The sequence below is a fragment of the Rhinolophus hipposideros genome (genome assembly GCF_964194185.1).
Source record: "Rhinolophus hipposideros genome assembly, chromosome: 6".
NCBI lineage: Eukaryota > Metazoa > Chordata > Mammalia > Chiroptera > Rhinolophidae > Rhinolophus > Rhinolophus hipposideros.
In genome coordinates this window covers 5,970,620-5,993,329 of record NC_138052.1, presented here as the reverse complement: position 1 = coordinate 5,993,329, position 22,710 = coordinate 5,970,620, and the positions used below count along the sequence as shown (strand labels likewise).

General features: G+C 39.0%; 1 protein-coding gene across 4 annotated transcripts in view; it reads right to left on the bottom strand.

Annotated features, from left to right (window-relative positions):
• Window positions 1–2,773: 2,773 nt before the first annotated feature.
• CNTNAP5 (contactin associated protein family member 5) overlaps window positions 2,774–22,710 on the bottom strand; it is an 800,511-nt gene continuing 780,574 nt past the window's right edge. For 3 of the 4 annotated variants that reach the window (XM_081051146.1, XM_081051149.1, XM_081051148.1), the window contains 4 exons: window positions 18,599–18,817; window positions 16,605–16,676; window positions 13,823–13,986; window positions 2,774–4,148 (listed from right to left, as the gene is read on the bottom strand). In XM_081051146.1, the coding sequence (XP_080907272.1) occupies window positions 4,041–4,148; window positions 13,823–13,986; window positions 16,605–16,676; window positions 18,599–18,817 (563 nt within the window). In that variant the 3' untranslated portion in view covers window positions 2,774–4,040. Of the gene's footprint in view, window positions 4,149–12,737; window positions 13,987–16,604; window positions 16,677–18,598; window positions 18,818–22,710 lie in introns of those variants that run through there. The other variant, XM_081051147.1, reaches the window with a different exon arrangement.

Genomic DNA, 22,710 nt, shown 5'->3' with positions numbered 1-22,710 from the left:
TTCTGCAAAAGTTTCTAACTTCCTTTGGGTCTCACAAACCAAAGAAGCTAGATTACAACAAAAAAGAGACTTTCTCTGGCATAACTCACATTTATATATACTCCACGGATAACAAGTATTTTCATATTCACAGTCCCTTCTGCTTTTTACTTCCATGGCAACACTTTGAGTTGAGCAGGACATTGAGGTCTTATAGCCCGTTCCTGGCAAGGTGCAGCCCAAGCGGCCCCTCTGCTTCACATCTTTTTCTATCAACTAACTTAAGGACGATCTCAATCTCTTTTTAATTTCACAGCTCTCAGAGAGCACTCCGCATTGCCAACCTTGCTCCATACATTTCTCTGCACATCTTAATGGTATTGTTTTCCAGGAAAGACAGAGCATATGTTTGATAACTCCACTCTCACACTGAGAAAGCCTAGGCTTCAAATTCAATGAATATGTGTCTAATTAAGGGGTTAGCAACCATGGCCTGTGAATCAAATCTAGTTAACTGCCAATTTTTGCACAGCCTGCAAGTTTAGCACGATGTTTTACATACGGTTAAATGGTTAGAAAAACTTCCAAAGAAGAACAATAGTTTATGACATGTGAAAGATACATGAAATTTATCTTTTATTTCCATACGTGCTCACTTGCATACGTTGTGCCCACAGCTGTTTTCATACTGTAACAACAGAGTTGAAAAGTTGCAACAGAAACTAGCCCTTAAAGCCTAAACTATATACTATCTGGCCCTGCTGTAACTGATGCAGATTTTCTCCCTCTCCAGACTCACAGACGGAATAACAAATATTTGTGTTGCTCTGTATAGCTTTAAAAGTCTTTCATAATTCTTATTTTATTAAGTACTCATAACAACTCTGTAAATATTTTAAAACTTAGGTAACAAATGAGACAGACACCCAAAGTTCAAAATAGTGATTCAATTCTTCCTGATGTACCCAGAAAGGAGAGGGTTAGGATGTAATAGAAATCTCCTGACATCAAATCCCATGTAATGCTTGCTTGGACATGATGTAACTTGCACATAATTCCATTTCACTTGTTATATGTTCCCTATTTGTCATCTTTGCTTTCCTCATCTCAATGCAGGAACTTTGATGTAAAAGGTCATTGTCACATCTTTGCTGTGCTGCCTGTCATTTTTAATGACAACTTTCTAATCTTATCTAAGCTATATTGAGCTATGTACGATTTCCTGAGTTGGCACACTCGTTCTTGTCTCTGTGCCATCTTTTAAATCTTGTTTCCTTACTTTTAAGTGCCATTTTTAACCTAACATCTAATCATCCTCTAGACCTTTGCGGCACAGCTAAAACAATACCTGTTTTATTCCAGTGCCTGCACTTTGCTTGTATGTGCTAATTAGCACTTTGTTCCATTTTCTATAATACCTGCCACATAGGTTTGTCGTTTACCTGCTGGCCTCCCCTGTTAGATTGCAGACCCTTTGCCAGCAGCTGTCATGTCCTATTATGTGATCATTCACATCACCTCACTCAAAATCCCCACCAAAAGAATTGACCAATGTTTGTTGAATGAATGAATGAACGAATGACTCAGACAGAAACTTAATAGTTACTTTCAGATAACATACAATAGAGGTGGTATTATATACTACAATAAAATGTACTGTAATGTTATCTTATAAATCCTAGCGAATGACAAATTAACAAGATGTTTTTTCATATAGAATAAAATGCTGAAGGAACTATATACAAATACACATTCAGTTGATCCCTGTCTATTTGATTTATGGGAGCTTGATTTACAAGTTTGCCTGTCTTTTAAAATGGGAAGTTTAGCACCTAGCACACAGCAGGCTCTCAATGTTATATCACAAAGTTTCATTAATAAGCTTACTAGTTCCTTCCTAGAAACCCAGAGAGAAGATCCAAGGAACTGAAGTACACCACTACAGAGTGCACTGCCATTATTCCAAGATGGAGCCATGGTGTGAAAGAGCTTTACCAGCTTATGGAAAGGGAGCAATTGACTTTTACTTGGTTATACGCATCCCAAAAATGTTTCCAATCAGCCCCAGTTTTAAGTGAACATTGAACAGTGCCCCTCCCTTCTGGAAGAGACTCTGCTCTTTAGACATCCCCTGAGAAAACATCACTTATCCTCCCCACTGACAAGGATTGGCCCTGAGAGTAGGGGCATCACAGAGGGTTTCCTGTAGACACAATGTGATTCCTATGCTCCCAGGCCCCACTATTGGTATCTCAGTTTCAATGTTGTTTCAACATAACTGTTTATAGCTTGAGGAAGCCTCATTTTGGTATTCATGGCCTTTAACAGCTCCTTTTAGCACCTCTTTACCTTTTTAGAAGGAGGTTTTCTTCTAGTTTCACCGAGTAGTAGAAATCAGGAACAGCACAGTTACACTGTGGCCAAAATACATTATTTCAATTAGCTCTAGAAGCAGCTGGGAATAGCTAGGTGTGGTTTAAGGCCAAAACAGGTTAACTTTTTACTCCTCCACTAACTAGCTATATGATTCTGGGAAGTAGGTGTTAAGAGCGCTATTTTTTTTCAGATGAGAAAGTGAGCCATCGATAGGGTGACAGCCTTGCCCAAAAGTACATGGATAATAGAGTGGACATTAGGTATAAGTGTATGTGACAACAAAGACTACGGAGTTTCTTTAGCAAATTTTCTCCTGCTAGATGTCTCTATCTGCAGAACGCATAAGGCAACAACTCTAGCAGTTTTATTATTACTATCAGTGGTAACATGCATAACATACTCGACATGCAATAGCTCTACAACAATTGGTAATCATTTATTATTACATTATTATCGCAAGAGAATATTTGACACATGCTGATCCTCTTTATAAATCCAGTGTCTCTTAAGTGAGAACTTCCCACACAGTGAAGGGCCGTGGGAGACAAGGACAAGTTGTCACACCCTCCAAACCCAAGTGTCAGGGAAGTGACAGCTGCTACACCTGCCCTTTCACGGAGCATTCTCTTGGGCTGTCAGTTGATAGCATTTCTCCTCCAGTCAGAAAGATAAGCTCTAAAACAGGCTTCGATTCTCTAAGGTCCATTTGAACAGTTGGAGCTCCTCAGAGGGTGCAGCTGTACTGGATTTGCCTTTTCGACTAGTCAGCGCTGTCATTAGCGCTCCTGTTTCTTCCCCAAGGATGAATTTCACACTCCAGACTCGGCTTGCAGCCATCAGGGTGTATTGGTGTCAGGACTGTGCTCAGCCCCAGCTCGTGTGCATTTCAGCCTAATTTCGGTGTGCAGACGCTGTGAGGTCATTTTAGGCCTGATCAATTTAGGCCCTTAGAAAGTTGTCCTTTTTGAACCACGATTAAACATAACATCAATTCATATACAGTTTTAAAATTATACTGTTAAAAATATCATGATTTCCTCCAGATTTTCTTTGTCTTTTTGGACTAAGCTATCATTTTCTCCTCTTTTATTTCATAGGCTTAAACCAAATACAGATAGGAAATGGCAGATAAAGTTAACATAGTCCTTCACTAACTTCTGGTTTTATTTTCTGATTATATTTGTTACTGGAACATAGCTCACGAAAACAAGGGTAGGAAAACTAATATTTGTTTAGTACATGAGTATTTTTTTAAAAAATTAGTTTATTGGGATAACAATTGTTAGTAAAATTACACAGGTTTCAGGTGTACAATACTGTAATGCATCATCTATATATCACATTTTGTGCTCACCACAGAGTCAGTTCTCCTTCCATCACCATATATTTGATTCCGTTTACCCTCATCTCCCACTGCCCTCCACTTAGCCTTTGGTAACCACTAAACTCTTGTCTGTGTCTAAGTTTTTGTTTCTTTATTTGTTTGTCTTGTTTCTTTGTTGCTTTCAGTTTTATATGCCAAATATCAGCGAAATCATATGGTTCTGGACTTTTCCTGTCCAACTTGTTTTGCTCAGCATAATAATCTCAAGACCCATCCATGTTGTCACAAATGGCATCATTTCATCTTTTCTTATGGCAGAATAGTAGTATTCCATTGTATATGTACACCACATCTTCTTTATTTAATCCAACACTTTGGTTGTTTCCATGTCTTGGGCTCCGGTGTTCATTTCAGCTTTATTTGCATGAGTATTTTTTTTTTCCATCGAATGAGGAGAAAGGCACTGAAACTGAGAGGAGAAAGGACTTATTTACTGTCCCTCAGCTACTAATTAGAAGAGTTGGACTTTGAAGACTTGACTGTCTGGTCAAAAGACTATGAGGTCAGTTTCTCTGATATCCCAAATTATTGAAAAAGTTTCCTTCCAGGTAATTGATTTGTTTCATTATTTAGAATCATGTACTTTTTTGTGGGGTGGGGGGTGAGCTGGGGAGAGCATCTCAAAAGCTCATTTATGACAGAGCCAGAACTGGAACTCAAGACCTCTTCCCAGCAATCCACTTACAGACAACTACCGAGCCACTCTGCCAAACACAGTGTGCCTGCCTTCTCCATGCCTTTGGTCAAAGTCTCCATGGAGTCTCCAAAGTCTCCATGACTTTGGTCATTGTGTGATACGTGTCATTGGCTTTCTGTACATTAGTAAACGGTAAGGAACCATGACAGGCAGCATTGATGGAGAGCTCCACCGTCCACGTAACCCACTGAGTGTTTTGCACATATTATTCCACGTAGTACTCAGGATCTCTGAAGCTTTTGACTATTGTTTTTATTTTCCAAATTGCATTTGCAAAAACTAAGATTGTAGATGGTTAATTTCAAGTCACAAAACTGGAGAATGAGATTTTATGAGATTTGGACCCTGGTTTGCCTGGCTCCAATGCCTATGTGTCTCCACCATATATTACTGCTTTGACCCTTACTCCATGCTGTCTAATAGCTTCTCCATCCTTTCAGTTGAATACAAATGATATTTTTGTTTCACGACTTCATTGAGAGCTCTAAAAAACTTCATTTCTGCCTGAATCTTGCTAAAGCCAATGACGTTTATTTCTTCTCAACGGACTTACTTTCTCAGTAGCATTTAAGGACTGCCCACCTCCTCCTAATCAAATATTTTCTTTCCTGGCATCCAACTTACCCAGTTTTCCTCCTTCTTTGATGTCTGGCTCCTCTCCTTTAACAGACCATTATTCTAGGCTCTACTTTCTAGTTACAGTCACACTCTTAAATGATTGCAAGCAGTCTCTCTCTCTCTCTCTCACACACACACACGTGTTTTCCCATGCAGACATGTACATATACAGGTACGTACTCGTATACATGTCCGTCTGTCTCCCAAGTGTCGCTCCAGAACTGACTGTGTCCCTGAACTCCAGGAATACATCCAAACACCTGCATCACATCTATACTTGCTGCCTAGGTGGAATCTCAGACTTAACAAAGTCCTATATTGAACTCATTATCCATCCTTCACATTTCAGTGGCACCATTGCTCAAAACAAAACTTTGTTCCCATTCATTCATTTGCTTAAGCCAACAAATTATAATCTTTCTTGATCCTTTTCTACCCTTCACACTTTCCTTCCCATCCATCAGCAAGCCCTCTCGGTTCGGTCTGGACCCAGCTGCTGTGACAATTTCTGTTACAACATCCCTCATCACCTCCCTCAGGCTTTCAAAATGGCTCCTAATTATTCTCTTCTCTTTCCCTCTTGTTAGCCTATGGTCCATTTTCCGTTCAGCACTTAGAGGATTTTTAAAAGGCAAAACCAATAATATCACTTTTCTGTTTAAAACCTGTGTCAGTTTTTAATTTCTGTAACCTGACCCCATGCATAGAAGTCTTAATCACACCATAAAAAGTGAGTTCTGTCTCATGACAATTCATGTTTAGTATCTCAAACACAAAGAGTCCAGTTGGGGTGAGTCTCCAGACTCTCTGTGAGAAGAAGAGGAGGGTGAGGTGAGATAAGAATCGTGGCTACTGTGAGTGGGCATGCATGAGGGTTTAGAAGAGGTTCTGCATTACATGTGGGCAGCTGAAACCGGATGGCTCCAGAGCCCTGAATATATAACTTTTGATCAAGTCAATGAGTTGTTCTTTTCCACATTTGAGCCAGGCTTGCAAGCTAGTGTAATTTGGCTGAGCAATGAGAGAGCTCGTGACAGCACTTGTAGGCCTGCTGAAATCAATAAACACAGAGTGGAGTTCCATGTCTCCCCAGCAACCCCACAGGCCATTCAATCCCCCCATTGTCTGAGATTGAATGGTCTAAGGAAGAAGAATGGGAGTTCAGGGAGTAATTGTTTGACTCTTCATTAACCCAAGAAGACACAGCAAGACACATTTTTCTTCCACACAAAATCATACAAAATTTTCTCTTTATTAAATATACATTATTTACAGTTTAAATCTTTCGTCTGTACAACAGTAACCATAGAAAACAAAGAAATCTAAGGCTAACTTTTCTTTTTCCCCATACGTGTATTAAGACATGTTACATGGACTACAAAACTGAAGGAACGAGGCAACATCACTTGGGATTCTGTTTTGGGAACAAAAATAAGAAGGTCAAAAGGAAAAGCTAGACTCTAGCAGATCTACAAAGAGAGGTGACCTGATTTGTGCTTTTGCCATAGTAAAGTGTTTGACAAATATATATTTGGGGGAAAGGTTATTTTGTATTGTTCACATTTATTGTTTAATTGTTAAAAATAATTTCCCTATTCTTTCTCATTCCTCAAAACGAAGAATCACTAGGTGCCAGAGTGAAACAGATTTACCATCTGAAATGGACACTGAAACACTCTATCATAGGGATCAGCAAGCTACAGCCTATCGATCAAATCTGACTTGTTGCCTGTTTATTTTAAATAAATAAAGCTTTGTTGAAACATAGCCATGCTTATTTGTCTACATATAGCCTCCCTGCTACAACAGCAAAGGTGAGTAGTTGCAACAGAGACTGTCTATTCCACAAGCCTAAAATATTGACTTTCTGGCCTTCTACAGAAAAAAAAAAAAAATGCTGACTCCTTGCTTATCATATCATGGAGACGGAATTTTGGTTCCCCTTCAGCTGGCACTCCTATTCCCAATGACTACTGTGCACCTTTTGCCTCTTCTAGCTGACTCAGGGAAAGGACAGACTAAGACACCACAGGATATCTGGAGGCTGTTCACCTACCAGATTCAGAAGGAGAAAGTTATTGGTGTTGGACCTCACACTAAATGCAAACTCCTCCTTACAATATATCTACGCTGTTTGAAACAAGGTTTTGTGTGTGTGTGTGTGAGTATTTAAGGCAGGATAGCATTCCACAGCTTGACATTGCCACTCAAAAAGAAGAGAACAGCTTAAGATTTCATGTACAGCCTTTGGGATAGAGTTTACCATAATGGAAAAGTATGACTAGGCAGATGCCCATTAATATTATCCCTTAAAGTTTCACTGAAACTTTCTACTTATGGGCCTTCCAAAGAGTCTACAGGGTGATAAAATGCTCCAGTTACATGTATAGTACATTTTACATGTCCTCTGAGGCTACTTTGGCATCAGAGGCAAGGAAGCACATGAGGCTAACAATAAAAAAAAGAGGAACAGATTCAATCACTAAAGCAACCAGCTTCACCTTTGGCCATGGCCTAGGACTACTCTCCTAATTTTTTCCTACTATTTTTCAAAAGTTTTCCTGCATTACCAGAGATGACTGAGGAAAACAGCATACCCAGATGGTGTTAGTCAGTGAATCCCTGGAAGTAGTCCCTTTCAGGGATGGAGAGTATCATACCTTTTTTCCCATTATAACATGCCTATGAATGGCAGGACCAATGAAGGGAAAGGCAGCCCACTAGACTGACTCAGGACCTCAGGGCTTCCACCCATGGAGTTTCCAGTTCAGGATAGTGGACATACAGAGTTTTCTGACCATTTCTTTTCCTTAAATTTGCATCTGGGTGCTCAAACGGGGCAGGTTAGATCATTGTAGTGATAGTTCTAAAGCATCTTGGGAAAATCCCAATGAAATAAAAATCTTGGAAATTAAAAAAGGTGTGGTTGGAGTAGGGCTGGGAAAGGTCAAGCATATCAAGCAAAGAGAAGTAAAGAATACTTCATGCAAAGCCCATGATGTTGCCTCTTTCCTTAATGTTTGACATGATGATCCAAACACAGTAAAGAGACTCCTGAGTTAGGAGCCAGGAGAGTGGGAAGAGCTTCTGCCACTGATCCGTGATGGAATCAGTAACACGCCTCACCTAGGACAGCTACCAAATTTTGTCACGCGTTCCCTCTTTCTACTCAGTCTGTTCCCCACAGGTGTGGTTGAAACTAAAAACAACTTTTGCCTTAATCCTTGCTCATGTCTGCTCAGCCACTTTGTAGACTATAAACACTATAAAAGACAAACAACTAGCTTACAAAGTACAATATTTCACTAAAAAAAATGTGCTTTTCTGTTCTTTCTCAGAGTACCTTAGTGCAAAAAAAGGAGAAAAATTACTTAACGATAGCAAAAGAGTTAAATATTAAAACCTTATATGAAGGTTTCAAATAATTGTCAACTCAAAAGGAAATGTATCTCTCCTTACCAAGCAGATATGTATGTAGAATGTCCTGAAAAAAGCTTAAATGATAGCCCTATTTTTACAAAGCATTTTTACATGTGTGCATTTGCGCTCTTTTTCCTTTTAGGAGGTTCAACTACTTGGGATTTGTGAAAGCAGTGATGAAAAATAGGGACAAACTCTGTAAACTATATGGCTTAATAAGTGTGTGGGTGATGGATGGGAAGAGAGGTTAAGAAAGACCCAAGAACACTTTGTGTCTTTTTGCGAAAACCTTTCCAAACTGCATGAGAGACATGAAATAGTACTCAGTTATCCTCAAAATATTCTGAAAGTTTTGAGTTTTCCTGCACCTTCTTCCACTAACCACTTTTGCATCTATAGGACTAAGGAACCACTTTATTTATTTGGTCTATTTGACCTGTAAGACAAACGAAGACTAAGTGTGTCCAAGCCTGCAGGTTAAAGGGGAAATGAGTAGCAAAGATATATGCTGTCTCAGATTCCCCTTTACAAGCTGGTGCTGCAAGGTGGTTTTGTTGGGTTGTAGCTGTGGGTGAATTTAAAAAAAGCCAGGGCATTGGTGGATAAGTGTCAAGGCTTTTTATAAGAAACAATTCAATGGCCTGATTCTTATCTCCATGAACATCTTGGAGAATACTCTACTTGTAGCCTTTCATTATAACTGTATGAGCTTTCTGCAGAGAAGAGACATGTGTTACCTTCAGGATCGATGAAAATCACCCAGGTCCTGAGGTGAGAACTTACTTAGATATACAACAACATTTAGTCAGTTATTTACTCAAAGATATGCTTCATGTAGTTCTCAGAGATTTTCCTAAGTAGAGTGAAATGGCTCATCAAAAGGAGGGCTTTAGGAGGAGTTGGAGTACAACAAAGATCCCGTAAGAATAGCTGGACGAGCAGTGGCAGGTAATAGGTCAAACTGCATGTAAAAAAGAACTGGGAAAAGAGGCAGAGGGAAGCAGAAGTGGAGACTGTGTTTCCTACAGCAAAGAGGGTCCCTAAGTTTTCACTAAGGTCTGATTGATGGAAGGGAGAGCTTTCAGAATCCCCCAACCAGAGGTGAAACAAGAATAGTGAGAAGTGAGCCTCGCAAATGAACTTGAGACATGGGGCATTTATTTTTGCTGTCACTAAAGATTCAATCCATCTCCCACTGCAGGAAACATATCTGTATCAATACATATTTGGTTTGAGGAGGAGGAACAAAGCAGTTTTCTGAAGGTGAAAATGATAAACAAGAAAAATAAATTATAAATGTTTTCCAGAAATGTATCTGTTTCTTGAAGGCTCTCACAAGAACTTTACAAAAGTAATTGTGCAGGACCTTTGCTTTTTATTCTATAGCACTATATGCATACTCCTATTACACCAGTATATGCCTACTACAATCAAACATGCTAGACTTTGAGCTCCCCAAGGGCAAGGACAAGGTGTAATTTATATCTGTACAGCCAGTGTCTAGCACAGTCCCTTGGGGTACTGGGCATTCCATAAATACTTCACGAGTGAATAAAGAAAGAAGAGAAAAATCTATTTCTCCTGTTCTGGTCCTGCCCCTATTACCTTGGGGTGGGCATGAGTCTGAAAAAAAGTGGAAGTCAGGTTAGTACCATCTATATTATTACTAAAGAGAATAAAACCTGTTTTAAAAAGTCAGCCCCAGGATCCTTAAGATAAATCTCATATGCAGTGAAGAGTGAATAGAAGAGGCTAAGCTATTCATAAAAATATATCTAGAGAAGTGACAAATCTCTAATTCTCCCGATGGATTCTCATAGAAACCAAGGCAATCTAACCTATCCACACGATGAATGATGCAGTGGATGTTAAATATATCTTAGAGTAAGCAGATGTACCATTGCTTGCAGAAATAGATTTATTTTGGTGGAAGGATATCAATGAAACAGCCCCTTTAGGATGTGAAACTGCACAGATATTTTTGGTTTTACTGTAAAGTGACCACATTCCATTACATCTTTGTGTAAATTGTAGTTACCAAAGGCTGAGGGTTAAAGTGGAGGATCATGGTAGTCTAGTTGGTCAGAGCATGCGTTCAGAAAACCCGATACCTGCAGCTGGAAAAGGTGGTGGTTAAGGAGGGACTGTAAGACTTTCAAAGACTGTTTGTTTTAAATTATAATTGTTCAAGGATTGAAACACTCATGCAATTAAAAAACTGCACAAAAATACATGGATGATGGTATCACTAAGGAAAAGACAGGCAGAGCTGGCACTTATTTCTAAGCAAATATTGTGTTTTCTTTGGAGGGAGCAGCTCACTCGCTTTCATATACCTCTAGTGAAAGTTAGAGTGTTTGGTGAGTTGATGAAATAATCCAATGCTGTAAAAAACAATTCTGATGCAGCCCTGAGACTCTCTCGTAAGAGTGACACGCAGATTGCGCTGGCATTCATGTGTACGTCTATGACACGTACTGTGACTATGTACATAGTCTACATTACAGGGAGGTGTGCTGGCAGGTTCTCTAGTAAAGATGTGGTGGGGATAGAGCTTCACAAATTTTTCTCCCTACAGAACTACCTGTGAGCACATGTAAGTAGATCAGAAAAGCAAATACTCTAAGTTGGCCTTTCTAGTCCTCCATTTCTTTTATAAACAGGGCATCAGCATCCTTGCCTTCCAGACACTTGAATAATGAGAAATGCCATCTTTATTACTCACGACTTCCTTTTCCTTTCCATTTCCTTATCGGAGATGCTTCAAGTGAAACCCACTACATTTCATGGGGATGTTATCTCAGGGGATGTCCCTCAGGGGACAAAGGACGATGTAGCCAAGCAAATGGTTGACTTATATAGCTTTTTTTTTTTTTAAATAAAAAATCGAAAATTCGAAAGTTATAACTGGACATAGGGGAGGACATGGCTGGAAAACCAGTATTTAAAGATCTTTCCTTCTCTTACTAGACCATCCAGCTTATTAAAGCTGGAAGAAAAAAAAAAGTTGCCTTTGTCAGAATCATTTTAAAACAAATTTACTAGCAAAATGGAAATGATGGAATGATTATGTAAGCATTCAGAGAAAATTTTAAGGAGCAGATGTGTAATTAGAACAACATCTTAAAGTTGAGAAATATGATAACCAATTAAATGCTTACACCTCGTGCTCTGAAAGAAGAATCTGAAAAGGACTTGAAATGGGTGAAGCTAATGAATTCCTTAGTGCGATCACCACATGCAGGACTGTGTCACATACTCTTAGGCAACAGGCACACTAACAACAAGTTAGAACGCTAACTGTGGAGGCTGGCCAACAGCAATGGGGTACCTGTTTCCCAAATCAACTATGTCTTGTAAAAAAGGTTGGCAAGTACTTTCCATATCTGTGGATCATTATGTTGGCATTCCCGGCATCCTGGACTTCTAAAACCCCGCCCCCCCCTTATATTTTTCTCCAAGACAGCCTAGAGGCAAAGAGTGAGGCATATTGCTTTAGCAAAATCATCAGGATTCTTACCACCACCTTGTGGATGAGCTCAAGATGCCTTTTCGAAGGAGTGATTGCGTTTCTTCAATACTTTCTTATCAAAATGGGCCAAGACCAGGAAATTTGTCATCACCTCGTAGGGCAGTTTATACCTCTAATGTGTGTGTGTGTGTGTGTGTGTGTGTGTGTGTGTGTGTGTGTGTGTGTTTATATACATAGGATGTAGCAGATTTGAAACTGTGATGTGCTCTAGAACCTAGGGGCTCCTTGAAGTCGAGCAGGGAAGGTTCCCTGGAGTTAACCACACGCCTCCCTGTCGCTGCATCCTGGACCTCTTAGAAACGCGTGACAGACAGAGGTGGGGCCTTACGTTTCTTCTCAGGCGTAAAACCTGCATTCCTTTTCATCCCCAGATCTTTAGCACGGAGGTGGAAGAGAAAAATTCTGTGTGGTGTTTCTCTACTTTCACGCAGATTCTTTCTTTTCTTTCTTTCTCTTTCTTTCTTTCTTTCTTTCTTTCTTTCTTTCTTTCTTTCTTTCTTTCTTTCTTTCTTTCTTTCTTTCTTTCTCTCTCTCTCTCTCTCTCTCTCTCTCTCTCTCTCTCTCTCTCTCTCTCTCTCTCTCTTCCTTTCTTCTGAGTTAAGATGGCTTAAACTCTTTCATGGAACCAGGTACTATTTTAGACTTTTATTTGTGATATATATATATATATATATATATATATATATATATATATATATATATATATATATATATATAATCTCAGTGTAATAATCCCACAAATAAGCTAGTTAACATTTCTTACAAAATTGGAAGAGGACTTTTTGAAGTTATAGAATATCTACTTCCTAGCAGCACTCTTTTTACCCCCTAGTTTTAAGCTGCTATTTTCCATGCTTGCTCTAGGTTTATGCTAGAATCAGCAGGGGTGTCCAAACTGAGGCCCACGGGCCAACTGTGGACCATGATCCATTGTTAATTGGCACGCAGCAAATTCCAAAAATATATTTAGTTTACTTAAATAAACCAGGAGAGGCAATACGTACTTCACCTCGAGTGAGTGACCCGGCTGTTTGTGTATTTTACCGCATATGGCCCTTGGTGAAAAACGTTGAAAAAAGTTTGGACACCCCTGTGCTAGAGTGTGCTGTTCTAAAGTGTAAGACCCAGGAGAGAGTGGTAAGAAAGAAGCAAAGTAATAGCTCACTACTATCAGGAATCTTATACTGGAAAATACTCAGGGGATGAGTCAGAGTGAAAAAGTGTTATGAGTTAGGGCAACGGGCTTCCTATGGTAAGGAAAATAAACACCAAACAAACCTCTTTTGTTCCTTTTAAAATGCCACTGAAGGAAACCAGGCCTCCAGCATCTTCTTTCTCTACTCTGAGGGCCCTGGTAGGAATGGACTGGAGATGGGGGAGAATGTCCAAGACACTGTTCTTTGCTTGAGTCACAGAGCTCAGGTTCAAAGTAAGCCTGCAAGACCGAATGACTGCAGAACTGAGGAGTGCATCTTAGAAACCAGAAATGCGGAACTGAATATGCACACGTGTCTCTTCTTTGTCTGGATTAGTCAAGTCAGTCTACTGAGTGATGACTGTCACCACGATAGGTTTGTCAAAGACGAAGACAGTGGCCATAGCTGTCTGGTGTTCGGGGCTGGGTCAAGGGGATACACGCTGTGGCAGAGGCAGGTATGTTCCAAAAATAAATGGCAAACCAATAAGAGAAAGAGAATGACCAGAATTAAGAGATAGGAGAAAGAGGAGAAGGAGAAAAAAATTAACAACACAACAAAAGAGTATTAGGTGACCCTGCAGTTTTTCAGATGAAATATTCCCGTTTACACTCGCTTACTGTGTTTTGCAAGTCAATGTCATTTCTCAAGGAACTGTCCAAGTTTTCTGGGTATTCTTTCTCCTTTATCTGGTTAGTGCGACGTGACTGCTTATGCTGGTAAAGGAACCGGCTCATGATGCCGATGACAGAGAAGATGGTGAATATCACAACTGCGATTACTCCTGTGGAGACAGGGGCAAAAGAGAGAAAGACATCACTGTCGATCGTCCACTCCAGGGAGATGCGTCTGTCTAGACAAGGCAGCCACTTAGGAGAAAAAAAAACAAAACAGAACAGAACAAAACAAGCAACACACTCCGCCACGTTTCCCAGAAATAAAGACCAGCTTAAATGCTTTCTATCTTCAATTACGAAAAACCTTTTCCAGACTAGCTAGGGAGAGAGCCAGTTTAAACCAGAGGTTTCATTTAATAGACTAAGAATGCCATCAAATAAATATCGAATCAGACTAGCAGCGTATTTCTTATTAAAGTTCCTCAATACCTGTTTTAAAGAATGTGTCTGAATCATTTGTAATTAGCACACTTCTTTGTCACCTTGCAAATAAGTATTTTAGAGCTACTTTAGAAAGTAGCTTAGAAAGTATTTAGAGCTACTAGAAAACAATATTTAAATATTTCACATCCCAATAATGCTCTTTTGATGTAGATGTGTTTATGGTATCCATTTGTTGACTAAAATGTTTCCTCGATAATGGAATGCTTACCAAACCTTTAGGGCATCCCCACACTGCCCTGCACTCTGCTCGACACAGGCTGCCTCGGAGATGATGTGTCTCTGTCCTCTGGAAACTCAAAGCCAACTGAAATGCGAGCTTCTGCCAGTAGTGTCAGACTCCCAATTGGATTGTGTGTGATTTTCCTGGACCTGATTGGCAAGCTGCCCTTGCTGACCTGAAGGTCTTGTCCCTAACTTTGCCAGGAAGACTCTTGGGATGCGTAGAGCAAAGTCAGCAGAGGGATGTTGAAAAGGTGGATACTGCCAGTTTTTAAAAGGGAGGATGCGTAAATGTAGGTTTGTCAACATCCAACTATTTGAAAAGTATTTATGATCGTCAAAGATAAATGTATTCTTAATAAAGTTTACATTCTGCTGAGTTTTAAAAATCTAAGTAGAATGGGTATTGCAAAAAGAATTTTTACAAAGTTAATTTTGAATGCCCTGCATTACATGAACATTAGAGAGTTAAAAATAGTGAATTCATATCTTAAACCAATTTGTGTTGGAGCTGAGGCCATGATTAAGAAAGATTGCTTACCGTTAAAAATAGTCCTAAAGTATTATGTGGTCTTTCCCCAACTACTTTAGAATAACACAGAATGAAAACACCTAAATTAACAAATCTATGACTAAAGTGGGTGTTGCTGAGGGACTGCCAGGAATGGGCTGTAGCTTTAAGAGATGAAACACAAAACTGTTTCTACTCCTTCAATACACGGAGTATTCAGTTGGAGGCTGTCATTTCTAAATGCTACAAACTTACAATAAATTTCCCCCTGGGCTTAGGATGATTTTCCTGCTCTGAAAGATACTCACAGACGCATGTACACAGGTGGTAAAAAGTCAGCAGTCATAAGTCTTTTCTCCACTTGTCAAATGAGAAATTAATTATAGGAACAGAAACAGGCACCAAATCCTTTCCTATATTTCTTGATACCAAACAAAAATTAAGTTAGATTCTTTTCCCTGAAGCAGAAATTCAGGTCAGCCATTTTAAGAACTACCTCGGGTTTTCTTTCTTTATAATCTCATTGTGACAGAGCACGTCTGTACTCCACAACCGTTTGTATTTCCCCCCTCACAACACCACTCACTGGTTCTATCATCTATTTACCTGGCCTGCCCCCCACCCGGTCATGAGTTCTTTGAGACCAGTGCCCATGTCTTTCATCCTCAGTATATTTCTATACTGAGCACAGGCCCTGACCCAAACCTGGGGAATCACTAAATAGAAGTTAAATGAATGGATGCTGCTGAGTTTTAAAAGGAGAGCTCCATCTGGTGTGGATCTGTTCATCTAACTGCCAGAGGGCAAAGATGGGGCATCTACCAGGACTGTGGTTCTCAGATGGAATTGGATTTAGTCTCTCATAGGCAGCTGACACAAAATAAGGTTTGGGAGGCGTTCTGTGTTGCAAGGACCAGATGGAAAAATCAAGGCTACTGGAGGCTGCAGCCACTCTGATGCAGAATCCAAAGGGGTGAGGCTGCTGGGTAGTCAGGAAACGGAAAAACAAAGGAGGCAGGGGGGAGAGCTGAGCTCGCAGCGGAGTGGACGACATCTGCATCTGGAACCATATGTGCTGTTGGATTTGAAAGCATAGTCTGCGGGCTCCCCCTGCTCATTAGATCCAACCCAAATCACTCAGTGGAGAACACCCGAAAGGACTGCAGCCTCACCCATCTGTCTGCCCCAGTGTGGCTCCTTCCCCATATGTAGTTTTATTGGCTTGCTTTGCTTGTGTTGTAGGAAAACTGACAACTGGATGAGATGAACACGGGTCATCCTGCCTGTCTCTAAGTAAATTAACCAGCTGTTGATTCAAGATTCAGCTGCCTGATGGACCGGGGCGGGATGTGTCCATGGGGCTGCTGGTGCTAGGAGAGAGGGTGCTTCAGATCACACAGCACACATAACTATTCATGAAAAGGCTCACAGTCTTGGAGATAAGTAGGGTTCTGGGTGTTGAATGGCCATAATTAACAGAATATTCAGATAAATTTCTCCAAAGTACAGAACATATGTCTTTTCTGCTTTCATCGACAAAGAATGATTTACCTCCAATGATGGCTGAGTCACTTCGAACGGCATTGGTGAGTGGCTCCCGTTCATCTCTTTTCCCAAAGGGATCTGAAAGGAGTTAAAGGCATGAGACTGTCTCTTCTGTCAAATTCCTGGAAGAAAGTCTACAATATGGAGTTGAGATGACACACTGAGGATTAGACCAGGTGCTCTCAGATGGTATGCACTGGGACTTGGGAAGGAACCCAAAGAAACGTATATAAAAAAGCATTTGAAGTACACTATTTGTACCCCACAATTCCACGACCTGTTAGCTTCTATGTAAGTTTTGAGGTAAGGGGTTGAAACAGATGATGGTGGTACCCTGGCATGTCTGCTTTGGCCTACAGCCTACCTCTCAGTCTACCCTAAAGTCTCTCTCTGCTTTCCTAGACAGACCTTATGCACAGCAGTGGTTTCTTACGTCAAGCACACATACCCCTCTGCTTCTTCTGCAAGAGGATTTGACTTCATTAATGAAGAAGGACAAAAGTGCTGGAAAATTAACACCCCCAAGAAGCCCTCACTAAGGAGAGAAAGCTTTTACTATATGTACATTATCATACATGGTATGAGGAAAAGAACATCAAGCTTAAAGACACATAGATATGGGTTTGAGTCATTGCTTTGTCACTTGGTCTAGTGACAGTGAGCTAGATACATTTTTAAATCATCTGCTAATGTATTAATAGGTGGTAACAACACCTTTATATATTCATATGGTGCACATAAATTTTCCAGGACCTGTAGCACTTATCATTTCTGTTATATAATTTAATCCTCAGGAAATGACTACAACATATTATTTTTCCTATTTCACAGATAAGGACGTTAGATTGAAGCCACTAAATAACTTGTTCAAAGTTCTACAGTTCATTCACGACAGATTCAGAGTTCAAATCAAGGCTAGCCCACTGTCACGTTAGGTTCTTTGTGTTATACCTTATTGCTACAGGAAAACACCAAGGTCAGAGATGAGCAGGCAGCAGCAAAAACCAATCCCCTTTTTTTGCTCAGAATTAATAACTTATTTGGCAATTGATTACCACAGCTATTTAACACAAATCCCAGGAACACTTTAAGACACAGAATGATGGTGACTAAGAAAATATAAAAAAGACATTTTAGGGAGTGCTGTAGCAGAAGAGATATGGATGATAGTGCTGTGAGATTTTCCTACTATTAAGAAATGTGGATTTTATTTTATTATTTTAAAAATTTTATTACATTTATTGGGGTGACATTGATTCATAAAAGTATATCAGCTGGATTTTAATCATATGACTTATAGTAGGTGAACAACCAGCCTGCCTCTCTGAGACCTGTACTCTTCAATCCTCAGAGAACTGGTCACTTAAACAGTAGTGACATAAATATCTATATAGTAATATATGCAAATACGCATTTAGTTCTAACTGTTCTAACTGTTTTTGTTATACTAAAAGTAGGATTATATGCTAAGCGAAATAAGTCAGACAGAAAAAGCAGAGAATATTATGATTTCACTGATATGTGGTATATAAACCAAACACAACAAAAGAACAAGAGAAACAAATGAGAAACAAAAACTCATAGACACAGACAATAGTTTAGTGGTTACCAGAGGATAAGGGGGGTGGGGGGTGGGAGATGAGGGTAAAGGGGGATCAAATATATGGTGATGGAAGGAGAACTGACTCTGGGTGGTGAACACACAATGGGATTTATAGAGGATGTAATACAGAATTGTACACCTGAAATCTATGTAATGTCACTAACAATTGTCACCCCAATAAATAAATAAATAAATAAATAAATAAATAAAGGGAAAAAATGTAGGATTATAGTAAATATATATGGAAATCACCCATGAGAAGCCAGTCATAATTCTTAACCACCTGTATTCATACATGGTAAGGAACTGAATAATATTAGCCTTTAACAAGGAAGCTTCTTAAAGACACCAAAAGTAGCACTACTGAGGTACGTTCCATTGGGTGTTCTCTGGGTACCTGATGAAGAATGCACCGTAGTCACTGCATTCATATCTGAATCCATCAGAGAGCCACAGCTAGATTCTGTCAAGGTCCCGCGGACGGTCACAGGTGCGACAGTGACATGGCGCAGAGCTGCCTTCAGGGGTGCAATATGGTTGTACTGGACTGAAGACAGGCAACCAACAAAACCCAGGGTGTTCGCTTTAGCAACTTCAGAGTCCAATACAAGATTCTCTGCAACATGAAAGGCAGTTTTTTTTTTTTCAGGCTATGCTCCATATCCTCTTTAAATAATGTCTACAATTACAGAAATTACCTTATCCTTTGAATAAGGGAAATCATCCCAATCATTCTTCATCTCCTCTTTCCACACTCTCCCCCAGTTGTAAGTATGAGCATATCAACTACATATCATAAAAAACTGTTAGGGCCATCTCTGCTTTCAGATAATGTTTCAAACTTCTAAATTTTCATCCATGTATTTTATGAACTGTAACAAAGACTTAATAAATCTATTCTACACTCTAGATGTTTTATAGGATTTATATCATTATTTCCATCACCATTTATCAATGAATTCTGGTGATTAGTTCAAACATATTGCAATACTCATTACGACATTTAATTCAAAAATATAAAGGGGAAAAAATGAAAAGAGGCAGACAGAAATTAGAAATCAAAGTGCTCCTCCCAGAAGTTTATATCATGTTCAGTATATTACACTGAATGGTCTATATAGATTGAGCATCTATTCAAGATTTTCACCTGTTTGTTTCTGCCCATGGTATTCACAGATTTTCTATGACAGCATTCAACCCCCCATAGTGTCTTTCAGCCTTTGTGAAAAAAAAGGCAATCATTTATGATTCAAAGCAACACCAAATGTCTCATTTTCTTCAAGATTTGTAGTAAGATTACTCAGTAGCCCATTTCTTTCTTTTAACAAGGATCATTTGAACAAATTTCCATGATGCAGTTACATACACTGTAATACAGAATGAGCCTTTTTTTTTTCTTAAGGTGTAATAGTTTCAACATAGCTAGATGGTTCAAATAATTGTTTTATTATGACAATCTGTTTATTTTCTGGAAGAGGGCAGGGACTTTCCTCTCTGCCAGTGTAGGTTATAATTTATATTAATTCATAAATGAACATAAATTAAGAGTGCCTCCATGGATCTCCAAGCAACAATTTTTGTTGACAGTATTTTGAAGAGAAGCAATAAGAATATGGAAGAAAATGAAAAATTAACATCCCTGAATGATTCCTTTTGTAGTTTTGCCTTCGTTATAGTCTCCCCTTTCAACAGCCATGTAAACCTCACTAATATGTCATTCCTCTCTTCTTACAGGAAAAGGGAAAACCACATGCACTAATTTTACCTAGCATTGTAACAAATTACCAGAAACAAATTCAACAACACAAATTTATAGTCTTACAGTTATGTAGAAGCTTTGACATGGGGCTCTCTTGACTAAAATCAAATAGCAAGACTATATTTCTTCTAGAGGTTCTAGGGCAGAATCTATTTCTTTGTCTTTTCTAGTTCATAAAAGCCATTCGTGTTCTTTGACTTATAATTACCTTCCTCTGTCTCAAATCAGCAATATTGCATTTTTTTGTGCCTTTTTCCCATAGTCACATCTTCTTCTAATGCAAAAGGACACTGGGCTAGGGGAGGAAACTGCTGTCTTCCAAATATCCCCATGAATATCCGGCAGTGGTGGTGCATATTTGCTACTTACTCATGGAAGAATCACATATGTTTATTTCTTATTATGAGCTTAAAAAAACTTCGTCTTTTAAGAGACTTCTCGAACAATGTTATGCAAGCCTTCCAGAACAAAAAAGCTTTAAGACTGGGTGCTATTTGCCGAGTGGCATCAGAAATCTATGTAACTAGCTGTAATTGAGAATGCACATTAGCTACTGATTGAGACATCAACAGGTGGAGTTACAGATCAGAAATATTTAGAGTAAAAGGCAGAAGAGACGGGAAGTATAGACTAGCAAGACATTTTTGAATTATCGGATTTTGAAGCACTGGAAAGTGACATGACATTATAGCTATGCCTTTAGGGTCTGAGTCAAAAGTGCCAGATCTCATTCCTAGAACTCAGTGAACAAGAAGCTCATAGGGTTGCCAAGGTCTTTGGAGGTCATGACTATAGTGACTGCCACAAATACATGCTTGAGGTGCAAGAATAGGCACATAGATAAATGGGGGACAGGGTGCCAGAAGTTGGCATTCTCTCCTTAAAGAAACAGTTTTAAATAAAGTCTTATCCCTAAGAAAATGTATTTCTTCTAGGTGTATAATAAGGATGGAAACCTTGTGATGTTTCTGAAGAGAAATGAAAAGAAAATGAATTCCTGATAGGAGAAAATACTCTTAGTATGAGCCCTGATATAATGATTTCTCAGATTCTTACATAAATAGAGAGACAACATATATATATATATATATATATATATGATGGTTCTAACTCATTTTTGTTTCTTATAATCTTAACTAACAAGATGTGGTAGGAAGTACTTGTTTGCTAAAAATTTAAAGGCTGCAGATACTCAATATTCACCATACTACTAATATTCATTCATACCTACTACATAACTGCAATAATTTTTCAAACTATTATTTCTTTTCTTCTCAAAAGTGCTTCCATTTATTTTCTATTATCATCCAAAATTTACAGATGGGGAAACTGACACACAGAACTGTTAAAAAGATGTACCAAAAATCATTTTGCAAAGTTGAGATTTAAACCAAAATCTTTATGACTTGAAATGTCCAGCTCTTTATCTAATCTATGCTGCCTCCCTGCCCCGCCCCCCCAAAAAGCAAACAACTCTCAAAAATATCCTAGATAGAGATATTTTTGCATAAAATAGCTAAGAAATAAATAGCAAGAAATAAGGAAAGCATTGTAATTTTAGAATGCTTCCCAAAATTCAGTAAACTCTGTATTACTTTAAAGACATAATGCATTCCTTAACTAATTACATTCAATTTTTAGGTTACACTTGCAGAAGATTCATGAGGAACTAGGGGAGAGGGCTATTGTATGTAATGAGCTAACGAGTGAATATGGAAGACAAACTTGACAATAAATGTGGTTACTCAGAAGTAGTAGAATGAGAATGCACACAAGGAGCTGCCACAGAAAATGCCACTATTCTGTTTCTCATTCTTACCAAGACTTTCTGCTTACATATAAAAGTCCCTACCAACCAATCCAGGAGAATTACAAGGTTTCTCCTCATAATATTAACCATCACCTTGAAAAACCACAGATATCTTATTAAAAAAACCTAGAGAACGTCTTATTTGTAATGGATGTAATTTCTGCCTTTCAACACACTTGAAAAATCACCGACTTATAGTTTTGGATTCCCATTAAAGTCTATTGCTTGCCATTGAATACTGATGTACAAGCAGTATCGTGTGCTGAAAAAATATATGTTGGAAGCTAGGTAGACCTGAGTTAAAGATGGCCTTTGGCATACGACTTGTATTTTCTTCTTTCTTTCTTTTTTTTTTTTTTTGTTTTTTGTTTTTTGTTTAAGATTTTATTGGGGAAGGGGAACAGTACTTTATTGGGGAACAGTGTGTACTTCCAGGACTTTTTTCCAAGTCAAGTTGTTGTCCTTTCAGTCTTAGTTGTGGAGGGCGCAGCTCAGCTCCAGGTCCAGTTGCCGTTGCTAGTTGCAGGGGGCACAGCCCACCATCCCTTGCGGGAGTCGAAACTGGCAACCTTGTGGTTAATAGCCCACTAGTCCATGTGGGAATCCAACCGCAGCCTTTGGAGTTAGGAGCATGGAGCTCTAACCGCCTGAGCTAGCCCCGTATTTTCTTATTTCTGAGCTTCAGTTTTGTCCACTGTAAAACAGTGATTAAATAGTACCAACCATATGAATTGTGGTGGAAATTAATATAATAATACAAGTAATAATATAAGTATGACTCTTAGCTCAGCACCCATAAATGTGTGTATTATTATTATTATGATTCCTATTACTCATTCAAGGAGTTCCAAACTCCTTTACCTAGACTTAATGGCCCTCAGTATGCCCATTTTACCATGTTGCATTTATATGGCAGAACTAAGATGTAAATGCTGATGCG